The 20,422-nt window shown below is 64.4% G+C and overlaps 3 protein-coding genes across 10 annotated transcripts in view; 1 reads left to right on the top strand and 2 right to left on the bottom strand.

The window, feature by feature from the left end:
- ZDHHC9 (zDHHC palmitoyltransferase 9) overlaps positions 1–6,486 on the top strand; it is a 76,806-nt gene extending 70,320 nt beyond the window's left edge. For both annotated transcript variants that reach the window (XM_086850735.1, XM_086850733.1), the window contains exons 3-10: positions 1,209–1,369; positions 1,906–2,064; positions 2,826–2,963; positions 3,094–3,142; positions 3,407–3,509; positions 3,643–3,746; positions 3,859–4,024; positions 4,738–6,486. In XM_086850735.1, the coding sequence (XP_086706861.1) occupies positions 1,209–1,369; positions 1,906–2,064; positions 2,826–2,963; positions 3,094–3,142; positions 3,407–3,509; positions 3,643–3,746; positions 3,859–4,024; positions 4,738–4,842 (985 nt within the window). In that variant the 3' untranslated portion in view covers positions 4,843–6,486. The remainder of the gene's footprint in view (positions 1–1,208; positions 1,370–1,905; positions 2,065–2,825; positions 2,964–3,093; positions 3,143–3,406; positions 3,510–3,642; positions 3,747–3,858; positions 4,025–4,737) is intronic.
- On the bottom strand, positions 6,403–11,258 carry SASH3 (SAM and SH3 domain containing 3). Of its 6 annotated transcripts, none has more exons than XM_086850728.1 (8): positions 10,992–11,258; positions 8,729–8,821; positions 8,344–8,493; positions 8,118–8,268; positions 7,897–8,045; positions 7,584–7,790; positions 7,234–7,384; positions 6,403–7,162 (listed from the first exon to the last, which is right to left on the bottom strand). In XM_086850728.1, the coding sequence occupies exons 1-8, from the start codon at positions 11,043–11,045 to the stop codon at positions 6,975–6,977; spliced, it is 1,143 nt and encodes a 380-aa protein (XP_086706854.1). In that variant the 5' UTR covers positions 11,046–11,258; the 3' UTR covers positions 6,403–6,974. The 6 variants fall into 6 exon arrangements, with proteins under 6 accessions (XP_086706854.1, XP_086706856.1, XP_086706855.1 ...); XM_086850730.1 differs by having other exon boundaries at positions 6,403–7,159; XM_086850729.1 differs by having other exon boundaries at positions 8,118–8,265.
- Positions 11,259–11,720: 462 nt separating this feature from the next.
- XPNPEP2 (X-prolyl aminopeptidase 2) lies at positions 11,721–17,814 on the bottom strand. Of its 2 annotated transcripts, none has more exons than XM_086850711.1 (21): positions 17,600–17,814; positions 16,829–16,902; positions 16,633–16,743; positions 16,490–16,553; positions 16,209–16,313; positions 15,986–16,072; positions 15,755–15,901; positions 15,547–15,648; positions 15,066–15,147; positions 14,518–14,713; positions 14,307–14,396; positions 14,102–14,211; positions 13,934–14,011; positions 13,783–13,854; positions 13,622–13,682; positions 13,396–13,465; positions 13,179–13,283; positions 12,816–12,875; positions 12,579–12,655; positions 12,319–12,417; positions 11,721–12,053 (listed from the first exon to the last, which is right to left on the bottom strand). In XM_086850711.1, the coding sequence occupies exons 1-21, from the start codon at positions 17,643–17,645 to the stop codon at positions 11,853–11,855; spliced, it is 2,037 nt and encodes a 678-aa protein (XP_086706837.1). In that variant the 5' UTR covers positions 17,646–17,814; the 3' UTR covers positions 11,721–11,852. The 2 variants fall into 2 exon arrangements, with proteins under 2 accessions (XP_086706837.1, XP_086706836.1); XM_086850710.1 differs by having other exon boundaries at positions 12,319–12,411; positions 17,600–17,723.
- Between the last annotated feature and the right edge of the window lie 2,608 nt (positions 17,815–20,422).

Below are 20,422 nucleotides of genomic sequence, written 5' to 3'. Positions count from 1 at the left end.
TGTGTGCTGCCAGCTGGAGCTGGGGACTACACTGTGTTTGGGGAATCTGTGGTGGGAATGCTGTCCAGAATGAAATTGTGCTGTGGAGGTGATGGAAATGGCCTCGCTTGGGAGCAGCCCCTGCAGGGAGGATAATCCCTGGCCCCTCACTGCCATAGCCTGGAGCTCCCATGGAGAGTGACTGTGGAGCAGCAGGAGCCTGGCTGGATCCAACCCTCAGCAGCAGGGATGAAGGGTGGATCCTAGAAAGCCTGGGTGCCCAGCTGCATCGGGAGGCTGGGGAAGGGAGCAGTGGTGAGACATGGCACAAGTGGTGGGATTTAGGTGGGGTTTCCCTTACATTGTAGCAAAGCTCCATAGGAACTTCACCCCAACATCAGCAGGGTTTTCTGAAGGAATTAGGGTAAAACACGTCAAAACTAAAATGTGACTTCTGCCCAGGCCTCCCACACAGGGAGTTCTGCAGCACCTATGGGGCTGTGGGTGTCCAGGAGCAGCACAGCCGTGGTGAGATGAGTCCCATGCTCCCTTTGCATCTCCTCCATCAGTGGGATCAGCACCATAAACTCCTCACTGGGCCTTCCTGCATTTACAGAGCAAACAAACCTTGTTCCCTTTTGAGCTGGGGGAGTCTTGAAGCAAGAGCATTTCTGCTTTGTTTGGAGTGTTCTAGTCTGTTGTCTCAGGAAAGCCAAAGGAAGCCAGATGTCTTGTTGCATGGGAATGTTGTGCTTCCACAGGAATCCATTCCTGAGAAGCACAGGATGCACTTAATCCCAGTAATTTCTGTGGTGCTGGAAGCTCCTGCCCTTTGGGGGTTAGCCAGGGATTCCCACCGTCCCCACAGGCTTCCATTCCTATTGGCTCTCCAGGTGTGGGGTCCCTGACCAGGCCTTGGGTGCTTCTCCCAGTGGTCCGGCCCATCCCTTGGCAGCAGGAATGGAATGGACAAAGTCTCTCCAGCTGCTTGTGTTTCTGGCAGTGCTCAAAACAGGAGCTGAAGACAGAACAAAGGCTGGGAAGTACCTGTGCCTGGCTGGTGGAAGACATGGAGATCTGTGATGGTGCCCAGTGTTTGGATGTTCCCAGGAGTGTTCCCCTGTGGGGGTGGGATCAGAAGGATGCCCTGAGTTCTGTGCTCCAAGCAGTGCTGCAGAGTGCCCGGCTCTGGTGCTGTGGCAGCTCTGACTCACGGTCCGTGTCCGCAGGTGCCGGTACCTGGCTGTGCAGCTGTCCCCGGCCATCCCCGTGTTTGCAGCCGTTCTCTTCCTGTTCGCCATGGCCACGCTGCTGCGGACGAGCTTCAGCGACCCCGGCGTCATCCCGAGGGCCCTGCCCGATGAGGCAGCCTTCATTGAGATGGAGATCGGTGAGTGTGGAGCGGCCAGGCTGCTGAGGGCTGGAGAAGCCTCTCTATTATTGCACATTTCTAGGTTACAGTCCCTGCAGAGCTTATCTTCCTGGCTGGACCTCCAAAAGTGAGGATTGCCCCAATCTGCTGGCTCACTGTCCTTGGCCGAGTCTCAAGAAGGCGGCACGATGTACCTGCGTCCCTCTCTGGGAGCTGCTTTCTCTCCCATAGCCGTGTACAAGCTCAGTTTGCTTTTGAGAAGGGGTGCAGAAAGCTTGGCATGGTCCCCTTGATCCTTCAGGGAGAGAGGAGCTTTAGTGCATGCAGGTGATAACACCCAGCCCACTCTCAACATGCCCACGAAAGCTCTGGCATCCCTTTTCCTGCCTCCAAGCTGCCAGGTTGGCTCTGGCCCGCGCGAGCGGAGCTGCAGCCTCGGGCTGCGGAGCCAGCGGGCTCGGATCCCGCCGGTGGCAAGGCAGGGAAGCGAGCTGTCGTCCGGGCCTGTCGTGCCGGAGCAGCAGGTCCCATCCGTGCCCCGTTCTCTCTGGCAGAGGCCACCAACGGGACGGTGCCGCAGGGTCAGCGCCCACCCCCGCGCATCAAGAACTTCCAGATCAACAACCAGATCGTGAAGCTCAAGTACTGCTACACGTGCAAGATCTTCCGGCCGCCCCGCGCCTCGCACTGCAGCATCTGCGACAACTGCGTGGGTGAGTGTGGCTCGGGCCGGCCTGCCCCACACACGGGGACAGGGACACACCGTGGGCACCTCTGGGGCAGTGTCCAGCCTGCCTCATCTTGCACTCGAGGAGCTTGAGGTCTGCTCAGAACCTGGGGCCAGGTGGTTCCTCTTTGCCAGGACTTTGGCAATAACTGAGTCCAGCTCTGTGTACACGTGTGGCCCATTTTTGGGTTCTGCTGGACTCTGGCCGTGCAGGACTGGGGGGTTCCAGTGCAGAGTTGTGTCTCAGGTGACAGCAGCTCCATCAGCACAGAGGTTGTGCCGTTCCCTGGGGTGCCCTGGTTGTTGTCCTCCTCCTGTGTCCTGACATGCTCAGCATCAGTGCCCCAGGCAGAAATCCCATCCTTTTGGACCCCTTTCCTCCTCTTCAGATTCCCAACCTTCATGTGTTTATGCAGTTTCTTGAACCTTCTCCTGATTATTCCAGGGTAAGAACTTGGGGTCCCCCAGGCTTTCATCTAACCCACATGCTGTGGTACCCCAGGGAGAGAAGATACATGAGCGGTCAAACTCAGATTCTCTCTTAATGTGCAAAATGACTCATTATAAAACAATTTTGGACTTTGACCTCCTGAAAGGAGGCCAGGATATGGGGTCCCGACTGAGCAGTCAGTCACTTGCCAGTTTGTGTCAGCCTGGGGGATTTTTGAGGTGGGAGCACAGGAGCAAGGCTCTGGAGGTGGGCAGGGCCGTGCCAGGGCAGTGCTGATCTTCATTTGGCTTCCCCAGAGCGCTTCGACCATCATTGTCCCTGGGTGGGCAACTGCGTGGGGAAGAGGAACTACCGCTACTTCTACCTCTTCATCCTCTCGCTCTCCCTCCTCACCATCTACATCTTCACCTTCAACATCGTCTACGTAGCACTGAGTGAGTCTGCCTGGAGAGCTGGGAGGGAGCCGGGCTGCAGGTGGTGCTGTGGAACCAGAGTGATGGAGTGGGAAAGGGAACTGGACCCAGGGGGATGTTCCAGATGAAAAGAAATCTTTTTCTGTTGCAGAATCTCTGAAGATTGGGTTTCTGAACACGTTGAAGGAAACCCCAGGGACATATCCTTCCATGGTCCTGAGGGTTTGACTCCTCCAAAACCGGGGGTCAGTGGGAGCTGTGCTGTGGAGTGGCTGCCTAGGCCACTCTGAGTCTTCCCAGCATTTTCCCCTGGATGTCAATGTGGGGAGCAGTTTCTTTGGTTTGGGGAGGAGAATAAAACAGAAAACAGTGGCTAGGAGAGGCAGAGAGGGTGGTGTTTGTGGGGCAGTAACAGGTGGGCTGGGCCTGCTCTCGGGCTGTTCCCAGTCCTTAGCTGTTCTCACTGTACTGGAGGTGCTCATCTGTTTCTTCACGCTGTGGTCGGTGGTGGGGTTAACTGGGTTCCACACCTTCCTGGTGGCACTGAATCAGACAACCAACGAAGATGTAAGTAGAGCCTTCCTCTTCCTCTGAGCTGTCACCATTTCTCAGTGTGTCGAGACTATGCACAGCACAGGGATCTGGGGGCTGGGGCAGGGTGTCCTTGGAGTAAACCTGAGCTTGTGCCCAACAATTTCAGATTAAGGGGTCCTGGACTGGCAAGAACCGTGTGCAGAATCCCTACAGCCATGGCAACATCGTGAAGAACTGCTGCGAGGTGCTCTGTGGGCCCCTGCCCCCCAGGTGAGCTCTTGGGGGGCATCCTTGACCTTTGTCTTCCACCAGCCCTTCTGCTGGGCAGAGAGGAGGGGTCTGGGGACACGGGGGTCTCTGATGGCGTGGTGTGTTCTTGCAGTGTCCTGGACAGACGGGGAATCCTGCAGCAGGAGGAGAGCACAGCTCAGGAGGGGTCGTGCCTGCGGGGACCCGGCACACAGGAGCCCCCGGCCACACAGGGCCCTGGGCAGGCCCAGGAGGGTGGCATGAAGCAGCAGGATGGCAGCATTCCTCTCCCCAGTGCTGTGAGTGATCCCCTTGGGAGCTGGAGGAGCTCTGGGACAGTGAGAGAAAGCTGAAAGTGTGACTTGGGAAGGACAAAACAATATGAGGGGGCAATGTGAGAGGCTGCTGCTGAAAAGCTTGTTTGCTCTGACCCTGGAAACCAGCGTGTCTTGGTTTCCTTGGATTTCCTCAGAGGAGATCACAGCTGGCTGCAGTTTTGGAGATCAGTCCTGCCATGAGAGCACTTGGGAGCTGTTGCCCATGGAGCTCAGCGGGGCTGGGGAGGGCTGGGAGGTTGCAGACATCCTGTTCTGGTGCTGTGTGAGCTGCAGGGCTGTCCCTGGGATCTCCATCCTTGGAGAAAGCAGTTGTGGCCCTGAGCAGCCTGCTCTGTGTTTGAAATTAGTCCTGCTTTAAGGACACAGTTTGACAGGGGACCTCCAGCACGCCCTTCCCACCCGAATTATTCCATGAACGTGGTGAGAAATGGCTTGGCTTGGCCATGAGCTGCCCTTCTCTGGTGGACACAGTCCAGACACTTTTGCTGGAGCAGTGAAGAGCTCCAGCTCTTCCTGAAGCTGCTGTTCTGCCTGTTGGCTGGCCCCTGGCTTTGATTTCTCCTTTTCCCAAGGCCAGCTGAGAGTGCTGCCCGTGGAGGAGCGCTGGGGCTGCAGGCTCGGGCTCTGCGCCAGGGCTGTCCCTGCAGGTCACCGTGTCCCCTCTCTCTCTCCAGGTCCCTGCACCGTCCGTGGCTGACACCGAGAAGCCAGAGGAGAAGCAGCGAACGCCTGGGGAGCTCCCGGTGCCCCCCCCGGACGCTGGGCGAGCGGAGCACTAGCATCTGCTTGGAAGGGAGAACTTTGTTGTTTTGTCTAATCAAAGCTGGAAGTGGTGGAGGAGAGGAGAAGGGCTGGATGGCAGGCACCCGATTCCCCATGGCCATTTTGCTTTAGTCATTACTCACGGCGGTGACACGGGACGGCGAGCGTGGGTGGCACGCCCTGGGCACCGTGGGCACTGCACTGCAGGGCTGCCTGGGGCCGGGCCTCTGGCTCTGCGGGCTGTCCTGGGCACTCCATCCCGCCTCAGGGCTGGGGCTGTCCCTCTGCCCGGCCCAGCCTGCTCCCTCCTGCTGAGGAATCCCCGAGGAAGGGGAAAGCAATGGTGGCAGCAACATCCTCGCTCTCCTCCTCCCTCCTTCCTCTCATCCGTCGCGTTGTTTCGTGGTTGGCGTGGCAAGGCTTGTCAGGAGACAGTTTGGTGGCCCAAGGACCCAAACAAGTGGGGAGGAGTTCTGCTGGCAGCGGTTTTTAAGTTTCTTCCTGTGTTCCTTTCCATGTGATGTAACAAGGCAGCAGCTATGAGGGGACCCTCCCTCCCATCCTGCCCTGGATGGTGCTCACAGCACCCTGGGCTTGGAGGGAGGGAGAGGGCAGCCGGGCTGGGCTGGGCTGCAGGGAGGGGTCTGCCTGTGCCTCTGGCTCCTGGCTGCTGCTGGGTGTCTGCACTGAGCCCTCCCCAGCTGTGGCACAGCAGCTGTGCAGAACCTCAGCCCCGATTCTGTGTTGTGTCATTGCACCCCCGTGTCCCCCCCTTGCCTTCCTCTGCTGTTCTCAGCCATCCTGGACTGGCTTTGGGAGCCTTGGATCTTCCCAGGATTGCACCAGCTGCCCGGGGCTGGGCCGTGTGGTGTCGGTCACTTCTGTCCTCAGCAGAGGGGGAGAGGCTGGGGGGATGGTGGGGGAGCTCTGTGCCGTGGCAGGGCTCCCCCCACTCATCCTGCACTGGCAGGAGCTTCACTCACACCTCTGGGATCCCTGCAGAGCTGGCTGGTGGAGGAAAGGCCATTCCGTGCCCTGGCAGCTCCGCAGCGCTGGGCACTGCTGTTCCTCCCCACGGGTGTGTGCTGGCTGCTGGGGGTGTCCTGCCTGGCCAGTCCCGTCTGTGTGTCCGTGATGCTCCTGCCTGGCAGTGGGAAATGGCTGCTGCCCCGCCCATGGTCTCCTGTGCCACCCAGCAGTGGTGAGGAGTGGGCACAGCCAGACCCTGCTCCTGCTGGAGCCTGGCCTGTGCCCCCCGTGCTCCTCCTGTGCCCCCCGTGCTCCTCCTATGCCCCCCGTGCTCCTCACCTGGGCTGGCAGCGAGGGCTGTGCTGTGAACATGGCACTGCCCCCTGTCCCAGCTGAGAGGGCAGAGCTGCCACAGCTGCTCCCAGCTGGAATGTGGCAGCCAGCACAGCCCCAGTTGCCCCAACATGCTGCTGACCAAATCTGCAATTTGGTGCGAAAAAGTGTAATTTTTGGCTCTGCTGCTCCCTGTTCCAAGAGGTGTGTGGAGTGCTGCCTGCCAGGACCTGCCCGCACGGGTCAGGGTCTCCAGAAGGAAGGAAAGGGTTGGGTGAGGGTTGGATGTTCTTTATTTTTTTCTTATTATTATTTTTTTTAATTTTAAAACAATGAAGGAAACTGAATTGGTTTGAAAATGGCTGAGCTGTAGCCCCTGCGTGTCTGTGCTGCCCCAAGCCAGCTGTCTCTTCCCCCTGCCCCGTGTGATCCCAGGACTCCATCTCACACTTTCAGGGTGTTACCTGTGTCATTCACACCTTGCTGTCCCCCACGGCAGGTGCGGGAGGGTTTCTGTGTGTCCATGCTGAGAAGTGACAGTGTCCTGGGTAGGCTTCAGGTGCCTGCAGACACGGCTTCCATCCCCAGCTCCCTTCCTGAGCAAGGAAACCTGGGCAAGGCAGGCAATGCCTGCGGTGTCAGTGGGGAGCGGGTGCCCGGCGTGCCCAGAGTCCCTGCCCCAGGACACAAAATGTCCTCGGGCATCTCGTGCCCACCCAGCATCTGGCTCTGGTGCAGGGGCCGAGCCGGGGGCCACCACGAGGGCTCCCCTGTCCCCTCCAGCAGCCGTCCCCTCCAGTCCAGCCCCAGCGCTGGGGCCGGAGCGGGAAGCGGCGGTGCCGGTGTCTCAGGGGGATCCTGCCATGGACAGAGCCCCCAGCTGCTCCTCGGGGCCCCCCAGCTCGGCCTCCTCCCGGCTGCCGTCCAGGGTCTCTGATCCCTCGAAGCAGCCGGAGTCGCGGGGAATGTCCCCTTTGGGCTCCGAGGGCGATGGCAGGGCGTCGGAGGTGTCACCATCCTCGGGCTCGCTGCCTGCTGGCAGAGGGGCCGTGGCATTAGCGGGGCTGCCGTGCCCGGCCGGGGCTCTCCCACCCCCAGACCCTTACTGTCATAGTCCAGGAGGAGCTCGGCGGCCGTCAGCAGCTTGGCGCGGTGCTGGGGGTCCGTGATGTGCAGCTCGTTCAGGTGGGTCTCCCGCAGCTCCCTGAAGTCCTCCAGGGTCTGGTAGCCGTTCAGCAGGAGGGTGGGGATGTGTTCCTGTGTGTGGAGCGGGGCTTGGGTGGCTCCCCCTGACCCCCCGTGCTGGCCTCTGGGGTCCGCAGTGGGCACCTGCCCCCATAGCGCCCAGACATGCCCCACGTGTCCCCTCTGTGTCCTGGGTGGGAGGACCCCCACAGAGGGTGGAGAGGGGTTGGTCCCACTGCTGGCACCCGATGCTGTGCTGGCCGTCCCTCACCTGCAGGTTGATGCGCTCCAGCAGCTCATGGAGGGTCTTGGGCTTGAGGCGCTTGTTCCGGCTGGAGCCGCGGCTCCTGCGGGCAGGGACCGTCTCCTCGGGGATCACATCCACGTAGATGAACTTGAAGGAGCCCACCCTGTTGTTGAGCAGCCCGGTCCAGGTGCCCACAGGTGGCTTCTCGATGATGCCGATAATGTCCCCTTTCTAGGCCAAGGGACACGGGATGGTGTTGGGGACAGCCAGGGACCCAGCTCAGGGGGTCCCCAGCGTCCCTCCCTCCCTCCCCAGGGCCGCAGCGGCCGTGGCTCACCCGCAGCTTCAGGGAGTCCTTGTCATAGGGGCTGGGGGTGAAGTCGGTGTGGACGCGGGCCCGGCCGCAGAAGGGGCCAGTGTAGGCTGGGACGGCCTCCTCCAGCTGCCGGCTGTCCCCGGCATCGCCAGGGCTGGCAATGTCACTGCCTGCAGACAGGAGGGGGTCAGGGGTGCCCGGCTGGGGACGTGGGGCCACTGTCCCGTGGGGGCCGGCCTCACCGCTGGACATCTGGCGTCCGAGGGCTGGGCGCCCGTCCTCCTCCTCGTCCTGCTCCAGGTACGACAGGGGCACCTTGTCCTGGCTCTGCTCCTCCACGCTGCTGGCTGGGGACAGCGGGCACGGGGACCCCTCCTCCTCCACCTCTCCCTGCTGGGGGTAGCAGGCTCAGGCCGAGGGAGGGGGAGCTGTCCCCGCTCACCCGTCCGTGTCCCCAGCCCCGCTCACCTTCCCCTCGGCCAGCGCTCTCACAGCCGCCCTGCCCATCTTGCGGTTCATGGTGCGAGAGATGACCGCCCGCCACTTCCTACCCAGCTTCGTCCTGCTGCTCCGCACGGCCTCCTCCGGACCGCCGCTGCTGGGATCATCCTCAGGGATCTGCCGGAGGATGGAGAGTGAAGGCAGAGCCCCCCCGCCCTGGGCAAGCCTCGGCAGGGTCATACAGGGCTGGGAGATCCCAAATCCCACCAGCGCTGGCACCCTGGGGCTGCTCTGTGACACATGGGCCCCTGGTGAGAGCAGGAGTTTTGGGAAACCGGCCCTGAAATGGGCTGTTCCCGGGGGAGCAGGATGTGTCAGGGGGTGCTGCTGCCCGGGGGTGCTGGGAACTCACATTCTCCTCCAGGTTGAACTCCTCGCTTGACACGGGGGAGCTGACCTTGGACTTGCTGAAGTCCTTGAAGCTGCTGGAACGCTGTAGGGAAAGCTGGGAGCAGGGGCAGAGGTGTGAGAGGGGAGAGGGAGAGGTGGCAGATGGGCTTCTTCCTTCATCCCCTGCCCCAGCTCCCCTCCGCCCTTTGGGCAGCTCTGCCCATCCCAGGGTGATGCCAGGGCTGGGAAGAGTTTTTTGCTGTCTTCCAGGAGCTGCCATGAGCCATGAACTCTCCAGAACTGGGATGTGGAGCTCTTGGTGCCTGTGCAGCTGCTTGGCACAGCATTCCCAGGGCAGGGACGCTCTGGTGTAGAGCCTGGCAGTGCCGTGCTGGGAGCAGCCCAGGGCTGTGCCGTGATGCCACCCTGGCATGTGGGGGGACACAGGGCTCTGCAGTGCTGCAGCTCCTCTCAGCACAGGGCAGGCAGCACCAGCAGCTGCAGGACTGAAGGTTCTCCGTGTTTTCCGCCTGTGAGCGTCACCCCACAGCCCAGAGAGCACACCCCCAGCATCACCAGCTGGCTTGGTGCCACCTCCATGCCTAAACCATTAAAGCTGGTTCTGGATCTCAGTCCTGGTGCACCTCTCTGTCCCTGCCCTGTTGAGTCTTTCCTGTGCCCCCTGCCTGCCTTCCTTCCTCTGCATGGCCTCAGGTGCCTGTCTCACCTGGAAGGGTCCTCCCTGCCGGGAATGTCCTTGGTGCCAGCACAGCCCCATGTCCCAGGTGTCCCTAAGCCCGGATGGCAGCACAGCCCCATGTCCCAGGTGTCCCTAAGCAGGGATGCCAGCACAGCCCCATGTCCCTGGTGTCCCTAAGCCCGGATGGCAGCACAGCCCCATGTCCCAGGTGTCCCTAACCTGGGATGGCAGCACAGCCCCATGTCCCAGGTGTCCCTAAGCCCGGATGGCAGCACCAGCTCACACACTGGGGCACGGTGAGCTCGGCTGCCACCGGCAGCACTCTTGAGGCCCTCGGAGCACACAGCACTTGTTCTGCCACGGCCACAAACAGGCATTTCCGTTCTCAAGCAGCTCCTGTGGTGGCTGAGGCCCTTCCCAGCCCTGCACAGCCCAGCTCGGTGCTGTCCCCTCTTTATTCTCCTCCTCACAGCATCCCTGAGCACTCTGTTTCGCCTTTCCCTGCAGAGGGCTGGCTCTCGGTGCAGCACGCAGCTGCACACCCGCTGTGGCTTTATGCCAGCTCCAGGTGCAGCTGTGCAGAGGGGATGCTGGCTTTTGCCCTGCTCCCACCCCAGTGCCCTGAATCCACCAGCTCTGGGTCCACTGAACCCCGCAGGGCTTCCCTGCTGAGATAAAACAGCTCTGAGATGGAACTGCCCGGGCTGGAGGAGCCAGGGAGAGGCTGGCAGTGGGATGTGAGTCAGGGGGGCCGGGCTCTCCGGAGCAGGGCAGGAGGGGGAAGTGAGAGTGGCTGTGGCTGGGCGAGGGCAGGGGATGCCCACTGGGACCGGCCGGGCCGGATGGGCCACCCGCGTCCAGGACTTCACCCAGATTTGCTGCGGGATGCTGGCAGCAGGGAGGAGCTGCCATGGCAGGATGTGTGCCCATCACGGGCAGGACGCTGCCACCGGGCACTGTCCCTGCTCCCCGAGGTGACCGCTGGTGCTGATGCCAGCCCAGCAAAGCTTGGCCAGAGCCGAAGTGCGAGACCCGGCGGGGAACGAGGAGCCGGTTTTGGCCCCCACTGGTGACTTCAGCCTCCAGGCTTGAGCCCCAGGGCGGCACACGGCCGTGCCACGGGCAGCTGCCGCTCCTGCGGCTCCCGGTGCTGCCGGAGGAAGCGGAGGATGCACGTGATGGAGCTGCAGCCCGACCGCAGCACCTCGGTGCGCAGGGGAGCTGCTCAGAGAGCCGCCACCGCAGCCACGGCCCCCAGGAAACGACAGGAGGCCATGGAGGGGGCCACGGCTCCCCCAGCACAGCCCCGCGGGCCCCGGCGGCACCGGAGCCGGCACCCGCCCCGGTCCCGGGAGCTGCGCATCCCAGCCGCACCTCCCGACGGGATGGAAGGCAGAGCGGGAGGTGGACAAGGCCGGTACCGCCGGTACCACGCTCTGGAGAGGCCACAGCGGCAGCAGAGACGAACCGATGGCAGGGCGTGCCTGTCCCCCGGCACCGGCCCTGCCGCTGGGCACCCCGGGCAGCTCTGGGTGCGCCAGGACACGTGCGGTGCCGAGGGCACCTGGATGCCTCCAGCACTCACCTTCCTGTGTCGCGGCTCCTTGTCGCCGGCGTTGGAAGGCTTGCGGCGCAGCATGGCGAGGGCCGGTGGCGAGGGCTCAGCGGCGAGCACGGCCCGGCCCGGCCCGGCCCGTCCGTACCGAGCCCCGGTGCCGAGCCCGGAGCGCACAGGAAGCTCTGGCGGTCACATGAGAGGCGCTGCAGCCGTGCTCGGGGTGGCTGGCGAGGCTCGGGCTGGGGCAGGAGGAAGGAAACCCTCCACCGAGCTGCTGCCCTGCCCGGGGCCCCTGGGCGGGGACGGTGTCTGCGCCCTGACACCCCCGGGCCGTGCCGCCCCTCGGGGGCGCTGCCCTCGCCCATGTGCGCTCGGGCTTCGTGTGTTCCCCCGTGCAAAAGGTGACGGTCCCCAGCCCCTCTGGCGTGCCCACCGCTGTGCCTGCTCATCCCGCTGGGGTGTGATGATGGCCAAGCCCCTCTGCGTGACGCTCGCTCTGGGATGTCCCCTGGACCCGCAGGTCGCCCCGGCTCGGCATCACCCCGCTCATGGTCACGGTCACCCCGCCGCTGGTCCCCGCGGGGACATCCCTGCTTGGGCTGGCTGCCGCATCTCCTCACTCCAAATCCTCCATTTCTGCCCCAGAATTACAGTCCGCCCAAATCCATCTCCTCGCTGTCGCCTCAGGGCTGGAGCGGGCGGCACGGGCAGGGTCCCAGGAGCGGGGCCGGGAACCAGCCCGAACGAGGCAGCACATCGGGCACAGCAGGGCCCGCCCTGCTCATGTTTAATCACAGACCAGCGAATGGAATACCCCAAAAAAAGGAAGTGAGGGCGAGGGAAGACCTCGCCCGCGGTGGGATGGATGGCGGTGCCGTGGGTGCGGGGTCAGGCCCCCAGCCCGCTGAGCAGCACCGAGAGCAGCGAGGCGAGGGCCAGCGTGCCCGCGGCGGCGGTGCCGGCGCTGCTCACCGGGAAGGGCTCGGTGCTCTCCTGCAGCCAGGCGTGCTCCTCCTCCAGCCGCTGCCGCCGCAGCTCTGGCCCCACGTGCGCCCGGATCCTCTCGTAGTAGGAGTTCAGGTACCGGATCTGCAGCACCACGGGGAGCTGCGGGGGTGGCCTGGATGCCGCTCCCCCTTTGGCCTTCCCCGTCCGTCTGCCCCACACCAGAGCACTGGCCCCACGTGCAGAGCTCATTGCCCCTCTTCACCCATGCATCCATCCTTGCTCTGTCCTCATTTACCCACTCCAACCTCATGCCACGGTCCTGGATTTTTGCTGCATCCACCCCCCAAAGCCCCTGTGCTGACCTCTCATCCCTGCTCTGCCCCCCACCCCGAGCACACCCCCGTACCTGCTCTGGGGACAGGAGGCTGAGGTCGATGAGGTTGCGGTCATAGGGCACCAGGGACACCAGCTCGAAGGTCAGGAAAGGCTCCTCCTCGCTCTGGTGCTGCCACAGACAGGTGTCACTGGGTGTCCCCTACCCCCTTGGCATTGTCCCCACCCCTGACTCGATGCAGGCCCCCAGGGGGTGTCACCCCTATCACCCCTATCACCCCTGTCACCCCTGCCACCCCTGCCACCCCTGTCACCCCATCCCCACTGCCCTACCTCAGTCTGTGCCTCCACCACAACAGCGACGTCCTCAATGCGGATCCCGAACTCGCCATCCTGGTAATACCCTGGCTCTGAGGGTCGGGAACACGCCTGGTGAGCCCCCCAGCCCCAGAGGCTCCCCCAGCCCAGCCAGTGGGGCTGGGTCTGGCCCCTGAGTGGGGCTGAGAGCTGGCACTGGCTGGGCTCTGTGCCCAGGGCTGTCCCAGGGTGCCAGGGGGTGCTGGCACGTACCAATGGAAGTGAACATGCCGGCCTCCAGCGGCACGTTGTTGGACTGGAAACCCACAGGCCCTGCAGGGACATGGGGCAGGATGAGCTCGGGGGATGGCTGCAGGGACACCCCAGCAAGAACCACAGAGCCACCGAGGCAAGGGTCACTACAGGGACAAGGATCATCCCAGTAAGGACCTTGGGACCACCTCAGCAAGGATCACGGGGCCACCCTGGCAAAGACCACAAGATGTTGCAAGTAGAGATTTCCCTGCCCCTTATGGGGGCTCTGCTGGGTGATGAGAAGCCCCCAGTGAGCTACTGTCCTCGTCCCTGTCCCTGTTGCTCAGCCCAATGCCCAGCACCAGCGCTGGTGGCACCTACACTCGTGGACTGAGAGGAAGTTGCCGATGCCATGGCCGGTCCCATGGCCGTAGTTGAGTCCAACGTCCCAGAGCGCCCGGCGGGCGAAGGCCTCCACCGTTCTCCCTGGGGAATGGAGAGGTGGGATGGGGGCCAAGGAGCCTATGGGGCCCCCCGTGCCCTCCTGCTCCCTGTGCCAGGGGTTCTGCACAGGTTCTGCACTGGGCTTGGCACCCACCTGCTGTGCTGGATGGGAAGACGAGGCGGGAGAGGTCGATGTTGCCCATCAGCACACGGGTGTACGCTTCCTGCGGGGCACGGCGGGGCTGAGTGAGGTGGTGCCAGACAGCCACCCCTGCACATCCAGCCCTGGCCAGGACCGAGTACCACAGGGGGTGCTGGGCATCTCAGGGGTGTCCCGGGCAGTGCAGGGGGACCTTGGCTGCCATGGGAGGGGTTGGTACCTTCTGGAGCGGGGTGGGCTCGCCCCAGTGCACTGTACGAGTGATGTCTGTTGTCCCATCCCTGCAAAGGGGGGATGTGAACGGGGATGATGCAGCCCCAGCGCTGGCTTTGGGGGCCCCTGGATGTGGGGCAGTGCTGGGGGTCTCTGTTCAATACGCACAGGTATTGCCCACCGGTGTCAAAGAGGTACATCTCCCTCACAGACAGCGTCCGGCTGCTCCCGTTGGAGGGGCTGCAGGGGAGGGGGGTCAGAGCCCTCTCCCAGCTGCCCACTGCCCACCTGCCCCTGCCCACCGCTGCCCCAGCCGCACCTGTAGTGAGCCAGAGCTGCGTTGAGCCCGCTGGCAGAGATGGACTGGAAGCTGGGCCCGTGGCTGTGCTCCTGGGCCCTGGAAGGCAGCAGGGAGGGAGGGAGGGAGGTGCTGGGGGTCCCCGGCTGCCCTTCACTGGGCAGGGCAGGCCTGGGGGGCAGCACTGACCAGCGAAGCGCATCGATGTGCTGAGCCCCCGAAAACTCGTCCACCTGCCCCTGCGGGACCTTCTTCTCCAGCCACAGCAGGTACTGGATGACGGCCACCGCATCCCGGACCTGGGGGTGGCAGCGGGGAGGGGGCGTCAGCACCCTGCATCCTCTGGGGTCCCCCCGGTTCTGCGGGGCTCTGTGGGGAGGGGGACAGCCCTTACGTGGGCAGCTCGCAGCATCTCCTGCTCGTGGGCGTTTTTCACAGCCTTGGCCATCATGACAGGCGAGTAGTTCTCCTCCAGCAGCTTCTCCTGTGAGGGCAGGCAGGAGGTGGCACAGCCGCCCGTCCCCTCAGGCCCCAGGGACGCCGTGACACGGGGCCCGAGTGTCCCCGAGCCCGCAGGAGCCAGGTGCCCCCGGCTCGGTGCCCACCTGGGGGATGATGCGGTAGAGGCCGTAGGTGGTGTACTCGGTGCCCAGCCACACCGTGACGTTGCCCTGGGCGTAGCGGCGCAGGTGGGCGCTCACCTGCCCGTAGTCCCGCAGCTCCACGCACAGCGGCCCCGGGCAGCCCGAGAGCAGCGAGCCCCGAGCCGCCTCCGAGAGCCGCCGCTCCTCCACGAACAGGCTGCGGGGGGAGCGCCATGGGCCAGGCACGGCCGTGGGGTCACCGCCCCCCCGGCACCCCCGGCGGCAGAGAGGAGCGAGATGGGAGAGGGGATGTCGGGCTGGGAATGGCAGGAGCTCGGGCCGTGAGGAAAGGGAGTGTACCGGGCCCTGGAGTGCGCTGGGAGCGGGGGGATGCACTGGGAAAGATGTGTGGCTCAGGACAGTCGGTGGGGCTGGGCACAGAGGATGTGGTGGCTCTGGGGGTAAGGGGAGACGGGGCTGAGAGAGGGTGCCATGGGGCTCGGGAAAGGAAAGGTGGAAGGGGAATGGGTGGTGAGCCCCCTCCGTGCCCGCAGGGACGCAATGCCCACCTTATGGTGGTGCTGGTCAGGAGTGTGTAGGAGTAGAAGACGGGGTTGTAGGGGATGTCATCTCCGCGGAGGTTGAAGAGCCCTGCCAGGAACGAGACCTCTGCGGCTGCCGCTGCCCTCCCAGCCCCTGGCTGGAGCGCACGGCCCCTGCCGGTCCCGGGGAACCTACAGGCGGTACCTACAGGGGGTACCTACAGGGGGTACCTACAGGCAGTACCTACAGGGGGTACCTACAGGGGGTACCTACAGGGGGTACCTACAGGCGGTACCTACAGGGGGTACCTACAGGGGGTACCTACAGGCAGTACCTACAGGGGGTACCTACAGGGGGTACCTACAGGGGGTACCTACAGGCAGTACCTACAGGCAGTACCTACAGGGGGTACCTACAGGGGGTACCTACAGGGGGTACCTACAGGGGGTACCTACAGGGGGTACCTACAGGGGGTATCTACAGGCGGTACCTACAGGGGGTACCTACAGGCCGTCTCCTCCAGCCCCGACAGCAGCACGGCCGTGGGGCGCCGCACGTGCTGCTCCATCCGCTGCCGGATCCCAGCCACCTTCTCCTGCCAGCTGCTCCCTGCCAGCCGGGCGGGGGGGCGCTCAGCGCCGGGCCCACCGAGGGCCAGCCGGGGGGGGCTGGGGGCGAGCGCCCACCCAGAGGCTGCGGGAGGCTGGGGTCAGACCTGTGAACTCTGCTGGCAGGCTGTAGATCTCGCTGGAGGAGGGAAGGGGTCTCTGGTCACCCCACGCCTCATCCACAAGGTTGGTCTCGAGGGGGAGCAGGGTCCGGCCGGAGCCGTGCAGGGCTCGGCTGTAGCTGTTCCAGGTGTCTGCGAGTGAGCAGGTCTGGTCAATCCGCAGCCAGGGGCTGCCCTCCCGCGGGCGGGGTGACCCCCAGGACCAGCCGGCCCTACCGATGGAGAACAGGAAGGGGTCCAAAGCGACGTTCCCCTCGGCAGGAACCGCCCTCAGGATCCACATCGCGATGGACTCGATGGAGGCTGCAGGACAGAGCTGGGTGGCACCGCGAGTTTGCACCGTCCCGGCCCACGCCGAGCCCAGCCGAGGCTGTGGCAGGGGCTGGGGGGTCCTGGGGGCGGGGAGACTCAGCAGCCCCCCCCCCGTGCCCCCACTGACGTGTCCTGTGCAGCTCCCAGTTGCAGTCCAGCTCCCGCTCCGCCTGGGTCCAGTAGCGGCTGTCAGTCCACAGGGCAGCCGCATCCTGTGTCACCACAGCGGTGCCTGGGACAGGGGTGGGGCTCGGGGTCACCTCCTTCTCTGTCCCTGCAGCCCGCAGGGACCCTCAGAGGCTCCCGGGGAGTGGGACCGTGCCATGCACGTGGGTGCCCAGCATTAGGAGCGGCAGGCAGGTACCAGCCCCCCGAGCGGCGAGCCGGGGCTCCGGGGGATGCTCTCACCTGCAGAGCCGGTGAAACCCGTGAGCCAGCCCAGCCGGGTGTCCCGCTCGGAGATGTACTCGCTCTGGAGCCGGGATGGAGCCGTGAGAGGTGGCCGTGGGCAGGGAGAGGGTCCCCGGGGGCGAGGGGCACTCCCCCCTTACCATGTGGGCATCCGTGGAGGGCACGATGTAGGCGTGGGCGCCGTGGGGCCGCATGAGGCTCCGCAGCGCGGCCAGACGAGCCGTGGTGTTGGAGGCAGTCGGTGGCAGGTACTGGTGGCACAGAGACGGGCTGGGACCGGGGGGGACCCCAGGCAGGGGTCTCAGGAGCAGGGAGGGGCAGCAAGGTGGGGCTCACCGGTGGGTCCGAGGAGCAATCCCGGATGTCATTCCTGGTGGAAGGAGCCGGTGGTGCCCTCCCCGCAGCACAGCCTGTGGGCACGGCGACAGCCGGGAGCCTCGGGCTGCAGCCTGGGGACCTGCTGGCCCTTTCCTCCAGCCCAGAACCGCAGCGGGCAGCTGTGACCCTCGTCCCCAGCCCCGAACACCAGCCAGCCCAGCGCTGGGGCTTTTTGCAAATCCCGGAGTTTTAGCCCCAGGAACAGTGGATGAAAAGCCCCTGGTTCAAGAGGAGGTAAATCTCCCGGTGCCTGTGGTACAGTGGGACCACCACGGGGAGCAGCTGGTGCCCAGCACGGGGCACGGAGGGCTGGCAGGAGCCTGCCCGGAGCATCCCAGCACTGGGGCTGTGGAAGGGACTGGCCGTGTCCAGCTGGACCTGACCTCTCCCCAGGGCTGCTTGGCTGGGGTCCCACCGCCACTCCCTGGGCTCTCCATCACCAGATGGCACCTGGCTTCTCGCTCTGGGCCAAGGGCACACAGCTGGGACAACGCACGATGGGGTCATCCTCAGCGTGAGGGGCCTTGGGGACCTGGTCTCTGCACCCTGGGGATCTCCTTACCTGTCACCTGCCCCGGGCCCATCCACAGTCGAGCTCCTACCCCGGGGCGGACCCAGCCCTGCTTCACCCAGAGCCGCGGCTGGGACATCCCACGTTCTCCACATCTGGTTCCTGGGGGTCCCAGATGTGCCGTCCCACCCCAGCGCCCCTCCCACCGCCTGTCCTACCGTGGAGCAGGAGCGCCCAGGCTGCGATCCAGAGCGGGGGACACATGGCTGTCCTGGCCAGGGGACACCGAGGGGACACTGCGTGACCGCTCCCTCCTCCTGTGCCTTTGCACGGGGGCAGAGGAATGCGGAATGGGAGGGACGAGGCCCCAGCAGACACAGGGCGTGGGCAGCAGGGCTCGTTGTCTCTTTGAAAAGTGAATTCTGCTGCTAAGAAAAAGCGAACGGCAAAATCAGCACAAAGTCCAAAGATCCTGCAGGAGCAGAGGTGGGAGCGTGCCAGCTGAGCCTGGCACCACCTGATGGCCATGGAGGGGTCGGGGAAAGGCTTTGCTCCCTGGGGAACCCCCGTGTTTCGGATCTGTGAGAGCTGACGTGGGATCTCTGGATGCCCCCCAAGGCAGTCAGCCCCCGAAGCCGTCCCTCCTCCTCCACAGGACATGGAGCAGGGCAGGCTGGCACCTGCCCCTGCCCAGTGCCCGGGCCCAGCAGCCCTGTGCTCCATGGCTCCATCCTGCTGGGATGTGCCCTTTGTCCCGCCAGGCCCATCAGCTCCGCACCTCCGTGCATCTGCCTCACTAAAAACTCCTTATCTTCATCACGAGGAGCCTTGACCTCGGGCTGTCACTCTGATTGCCCAGGTACTTCCTCCTTCAATGACTCTGGTTGTGGAGAGGAGGGCTGCGAGAGGGGCAGAGCTGCTGCCACAGGCATTGGAGGTGACAATGGCACTGACACAGATCTCCAGGGATGAATGTCCCCACTCAGGACAGGTCATGGAGTCCCGGTTTGGTCTGGAAAGGACATTAGAGATCCTCTAGTTCTGCCCCCCTGCCGTGGGCAGGGACACCTTCCCCTACCCCAGGTGGCTCCAAGCCCCTTCCAGCCTGGCCTCGGACACTTCCAGGGATCCAGGGGCAGGCACAGCTTCTCTGGACACCTGTGCCAGGGCCTCCTCACCCTCACAGGGAAGAATTTCCTTCCTGTATCTAATCCACACCAATTCTCTTTCATTTAAAACCACCCAACCTTGATCTGTTGCAATGGGCCCTGCCAAAACATTTGTCCCCACTGACTCACGTCCCCGCCTGCCCAGGCTCCCAGGGCGTTCCCTACGGGATCATTGCTCATCTCAGCCCATGGAGACCTTGGGGATGTGGCCCCTCTTCCTGGGCCGGGGTCCTGCACCTCAGGGCCGGACACAGCTGGGGCTGTGTGGGGACCACGAGCCCTCTGAGCTGCTGCCTCGTCCCAGCGGCACTGCACGGCCTGTTGGGCAGGGAGGTGTTAGCCCAGCCCTGCAGTGACTGTCCGGCTGTGTCACTGTTCCAACTGTCCGGCTGTGCCACTGAACTGTCCGGCTGTGCCACTGAACTGTCCGGCTGTGCCACTGTTCCGACTGTTCTGGTTGTGTCACTGTTCCGACTGTCCGGCTGTGTCCCCACACTGTCCGGTGTGTCCATGCCTGTCCAGCAGTGTCACCACTCCACCCGCTGTGACACCGCTCGGAATGTCCAGCTGTAGCACGGGGACCCCGCTCACCACGAGGTGGCACCAGGACCGTGCCGTGGAGCCTCACAGACCCCTGTCCCACATCCTCCTGTCCTGTGTCCCCTGTCCCACATCCTCCTGTCCCGTGTCCCCTGTCCTGTGTCCCCTGTCCTGTGTCCCGTGTCCCACTGTCCCGTGTCCCGTGTCCCACTGTCCTGTCCCGTGTCCCACTGTCCACCCCTGGTCCCCCCGTTGTGACAGGACCCCCGGAAGGGGCGGGGGTCCCTGTCAGGGGCAGGTGGCAGAGGGACACCAGAGCTGCTGTGATTGTTTCGGCAGTTTCCCGAGGATGCGGTGCGGTGCTCTGGGGACAGTCAGGAGCACTTCACTGCCACCCTGTTCATTAGCGACACTCGTTAATGGTGCTTCGTCCTCCCTGCCCGGCTCCCGGGGCCGCTGGGGGCTGCACCCCACTCCCAGCGCATCCCCAGCCCCTTTATCCCTTTTTATTCCCTAGATTCCAGTTTATGACACCCCTTGAGCTCCACCTCGCAGTGCCCTCACCCTCAGGGGCAGCTCGGGGGTGGCACGGTGGTCCCCGGGGACCCCCAGGGCCACGTGTCGCTCCGAGCCAGCGTCAACAGGACGGAGCTCCTCGGCCACGGCGCGTCCGGTGGGGCCCGTCCCTCCCGCGGGAGGTTTCCTCGAAGACGAGCCGGAGGAAGGCTTTGGGGGACATCCTCCCTTTGTGGGCTATTGTTGGCCTTCCGTCACCTGCGGAGGCCGCGGGGTGACTCAGGCCGGGGTGACGCGCCCGGCAAACAGGACGCAGGGAGGGCGCAGGAATGCGGAAGCCTCGGTGGCACCGGGATGCTCCAGGATCCCTGGGCTGCCCTGGCAGGCAGGGTGTGCCCAGGGTGTGCCTCGGTGGCACCGGGATGCTCCAGGATCCCTGGGCTGCCCTGGCAGGCAGGGTGTGCCAGGGATGCCTGCCCGGGGGTGCCCTGGGGATGCTCCCAGCCCCGCAGAGCTCGGCAGCCGGGCGGCGGGGATGAGGCTGCAGCTCCCGGTGCCCCTGGAGGAGCACCACGGCTTTGGGGGTGCGCGGCACTGCCGGGGAGGGCTGACCCCACATTGTGCCACGAGCGGGGGCTGCAGGAGAACCTGGCTGGGGCGAGGGGCCTCAGCCAACAGGGCTGGAACAGATTCAGGGGATGTGCCCCTCCCGTGGTACCACAGACACGTGTGGGGCTGGGACATGGTACCCACACACCGGCTACAGCCCCTGATCATCCCCCTGCCCCTCCTGCAGCCCCCCCATACACCCCGACC

The sequence above is a fragment of the Cyanistes caeruleus genome, chromosome 14, assembly GCF_971803275.1.
Source record: "Cyanistes caeruleus chromosome 14, bCyaCae1.hap1.1, whole genome shotgun sequence".
NCBI lineage: Eukaryota > Metazoa > Chordata > Aves > Passeriformes > Paridae > Cyanistes > Cyanistes caeruleus.
The sequence above is the reverse complement of the archived record's forward strand: the minus strand, read 5'-3'. Positions and strand labels throughout refer to the sequence as shown.

Bases quoted from the DNA above. Each gene is read 5' to 3' on its own strand.
- SASH3 (XM_086850732.1), bottom strand. From the start codon at position 9,139: ATGCCAGGGTGGCATCACGGCACAGCCCTGGGCTGCTCCCAGCACGGC. The intron at 8,046-8,117 runs GTGAGGCCGGCC...TCCTGTCTGCAG, and splicing joins CGGACGCCAGATGTCCAGCG to GCAGTGACATTGCCAGCCCT. The intron at 7,163-7,233 runs GTAAGGGTCTGG...CCCCTCTGCCAG, and splicing joins GCTCCTCCTGGACTATGACA to CAGGCAGCGAGCCCGAGGAT.
- XPNPEP2 (XM_086850711.1), bottom strand. From the start codon at position 17,645: ATGTGTCCCCCGCTCTGGATCGCAGCCTGGGCGCTCCTGCTCCACG. The intron at 16,903-17,599 runs GTAGGACAGGCG...CCGTGCCCACAG, and splicing joins CTGGGCGCTCCTGCTCCACG to GCTGTGCTGCGGGGAGGGCA. The intron at 13,683-13,782 runs GTGCGTATTGAA...CCCCCTTTGCAG, and splicing joins GACACCGGTGGGCAATACCT to GGATGGGACAACAGACATCA.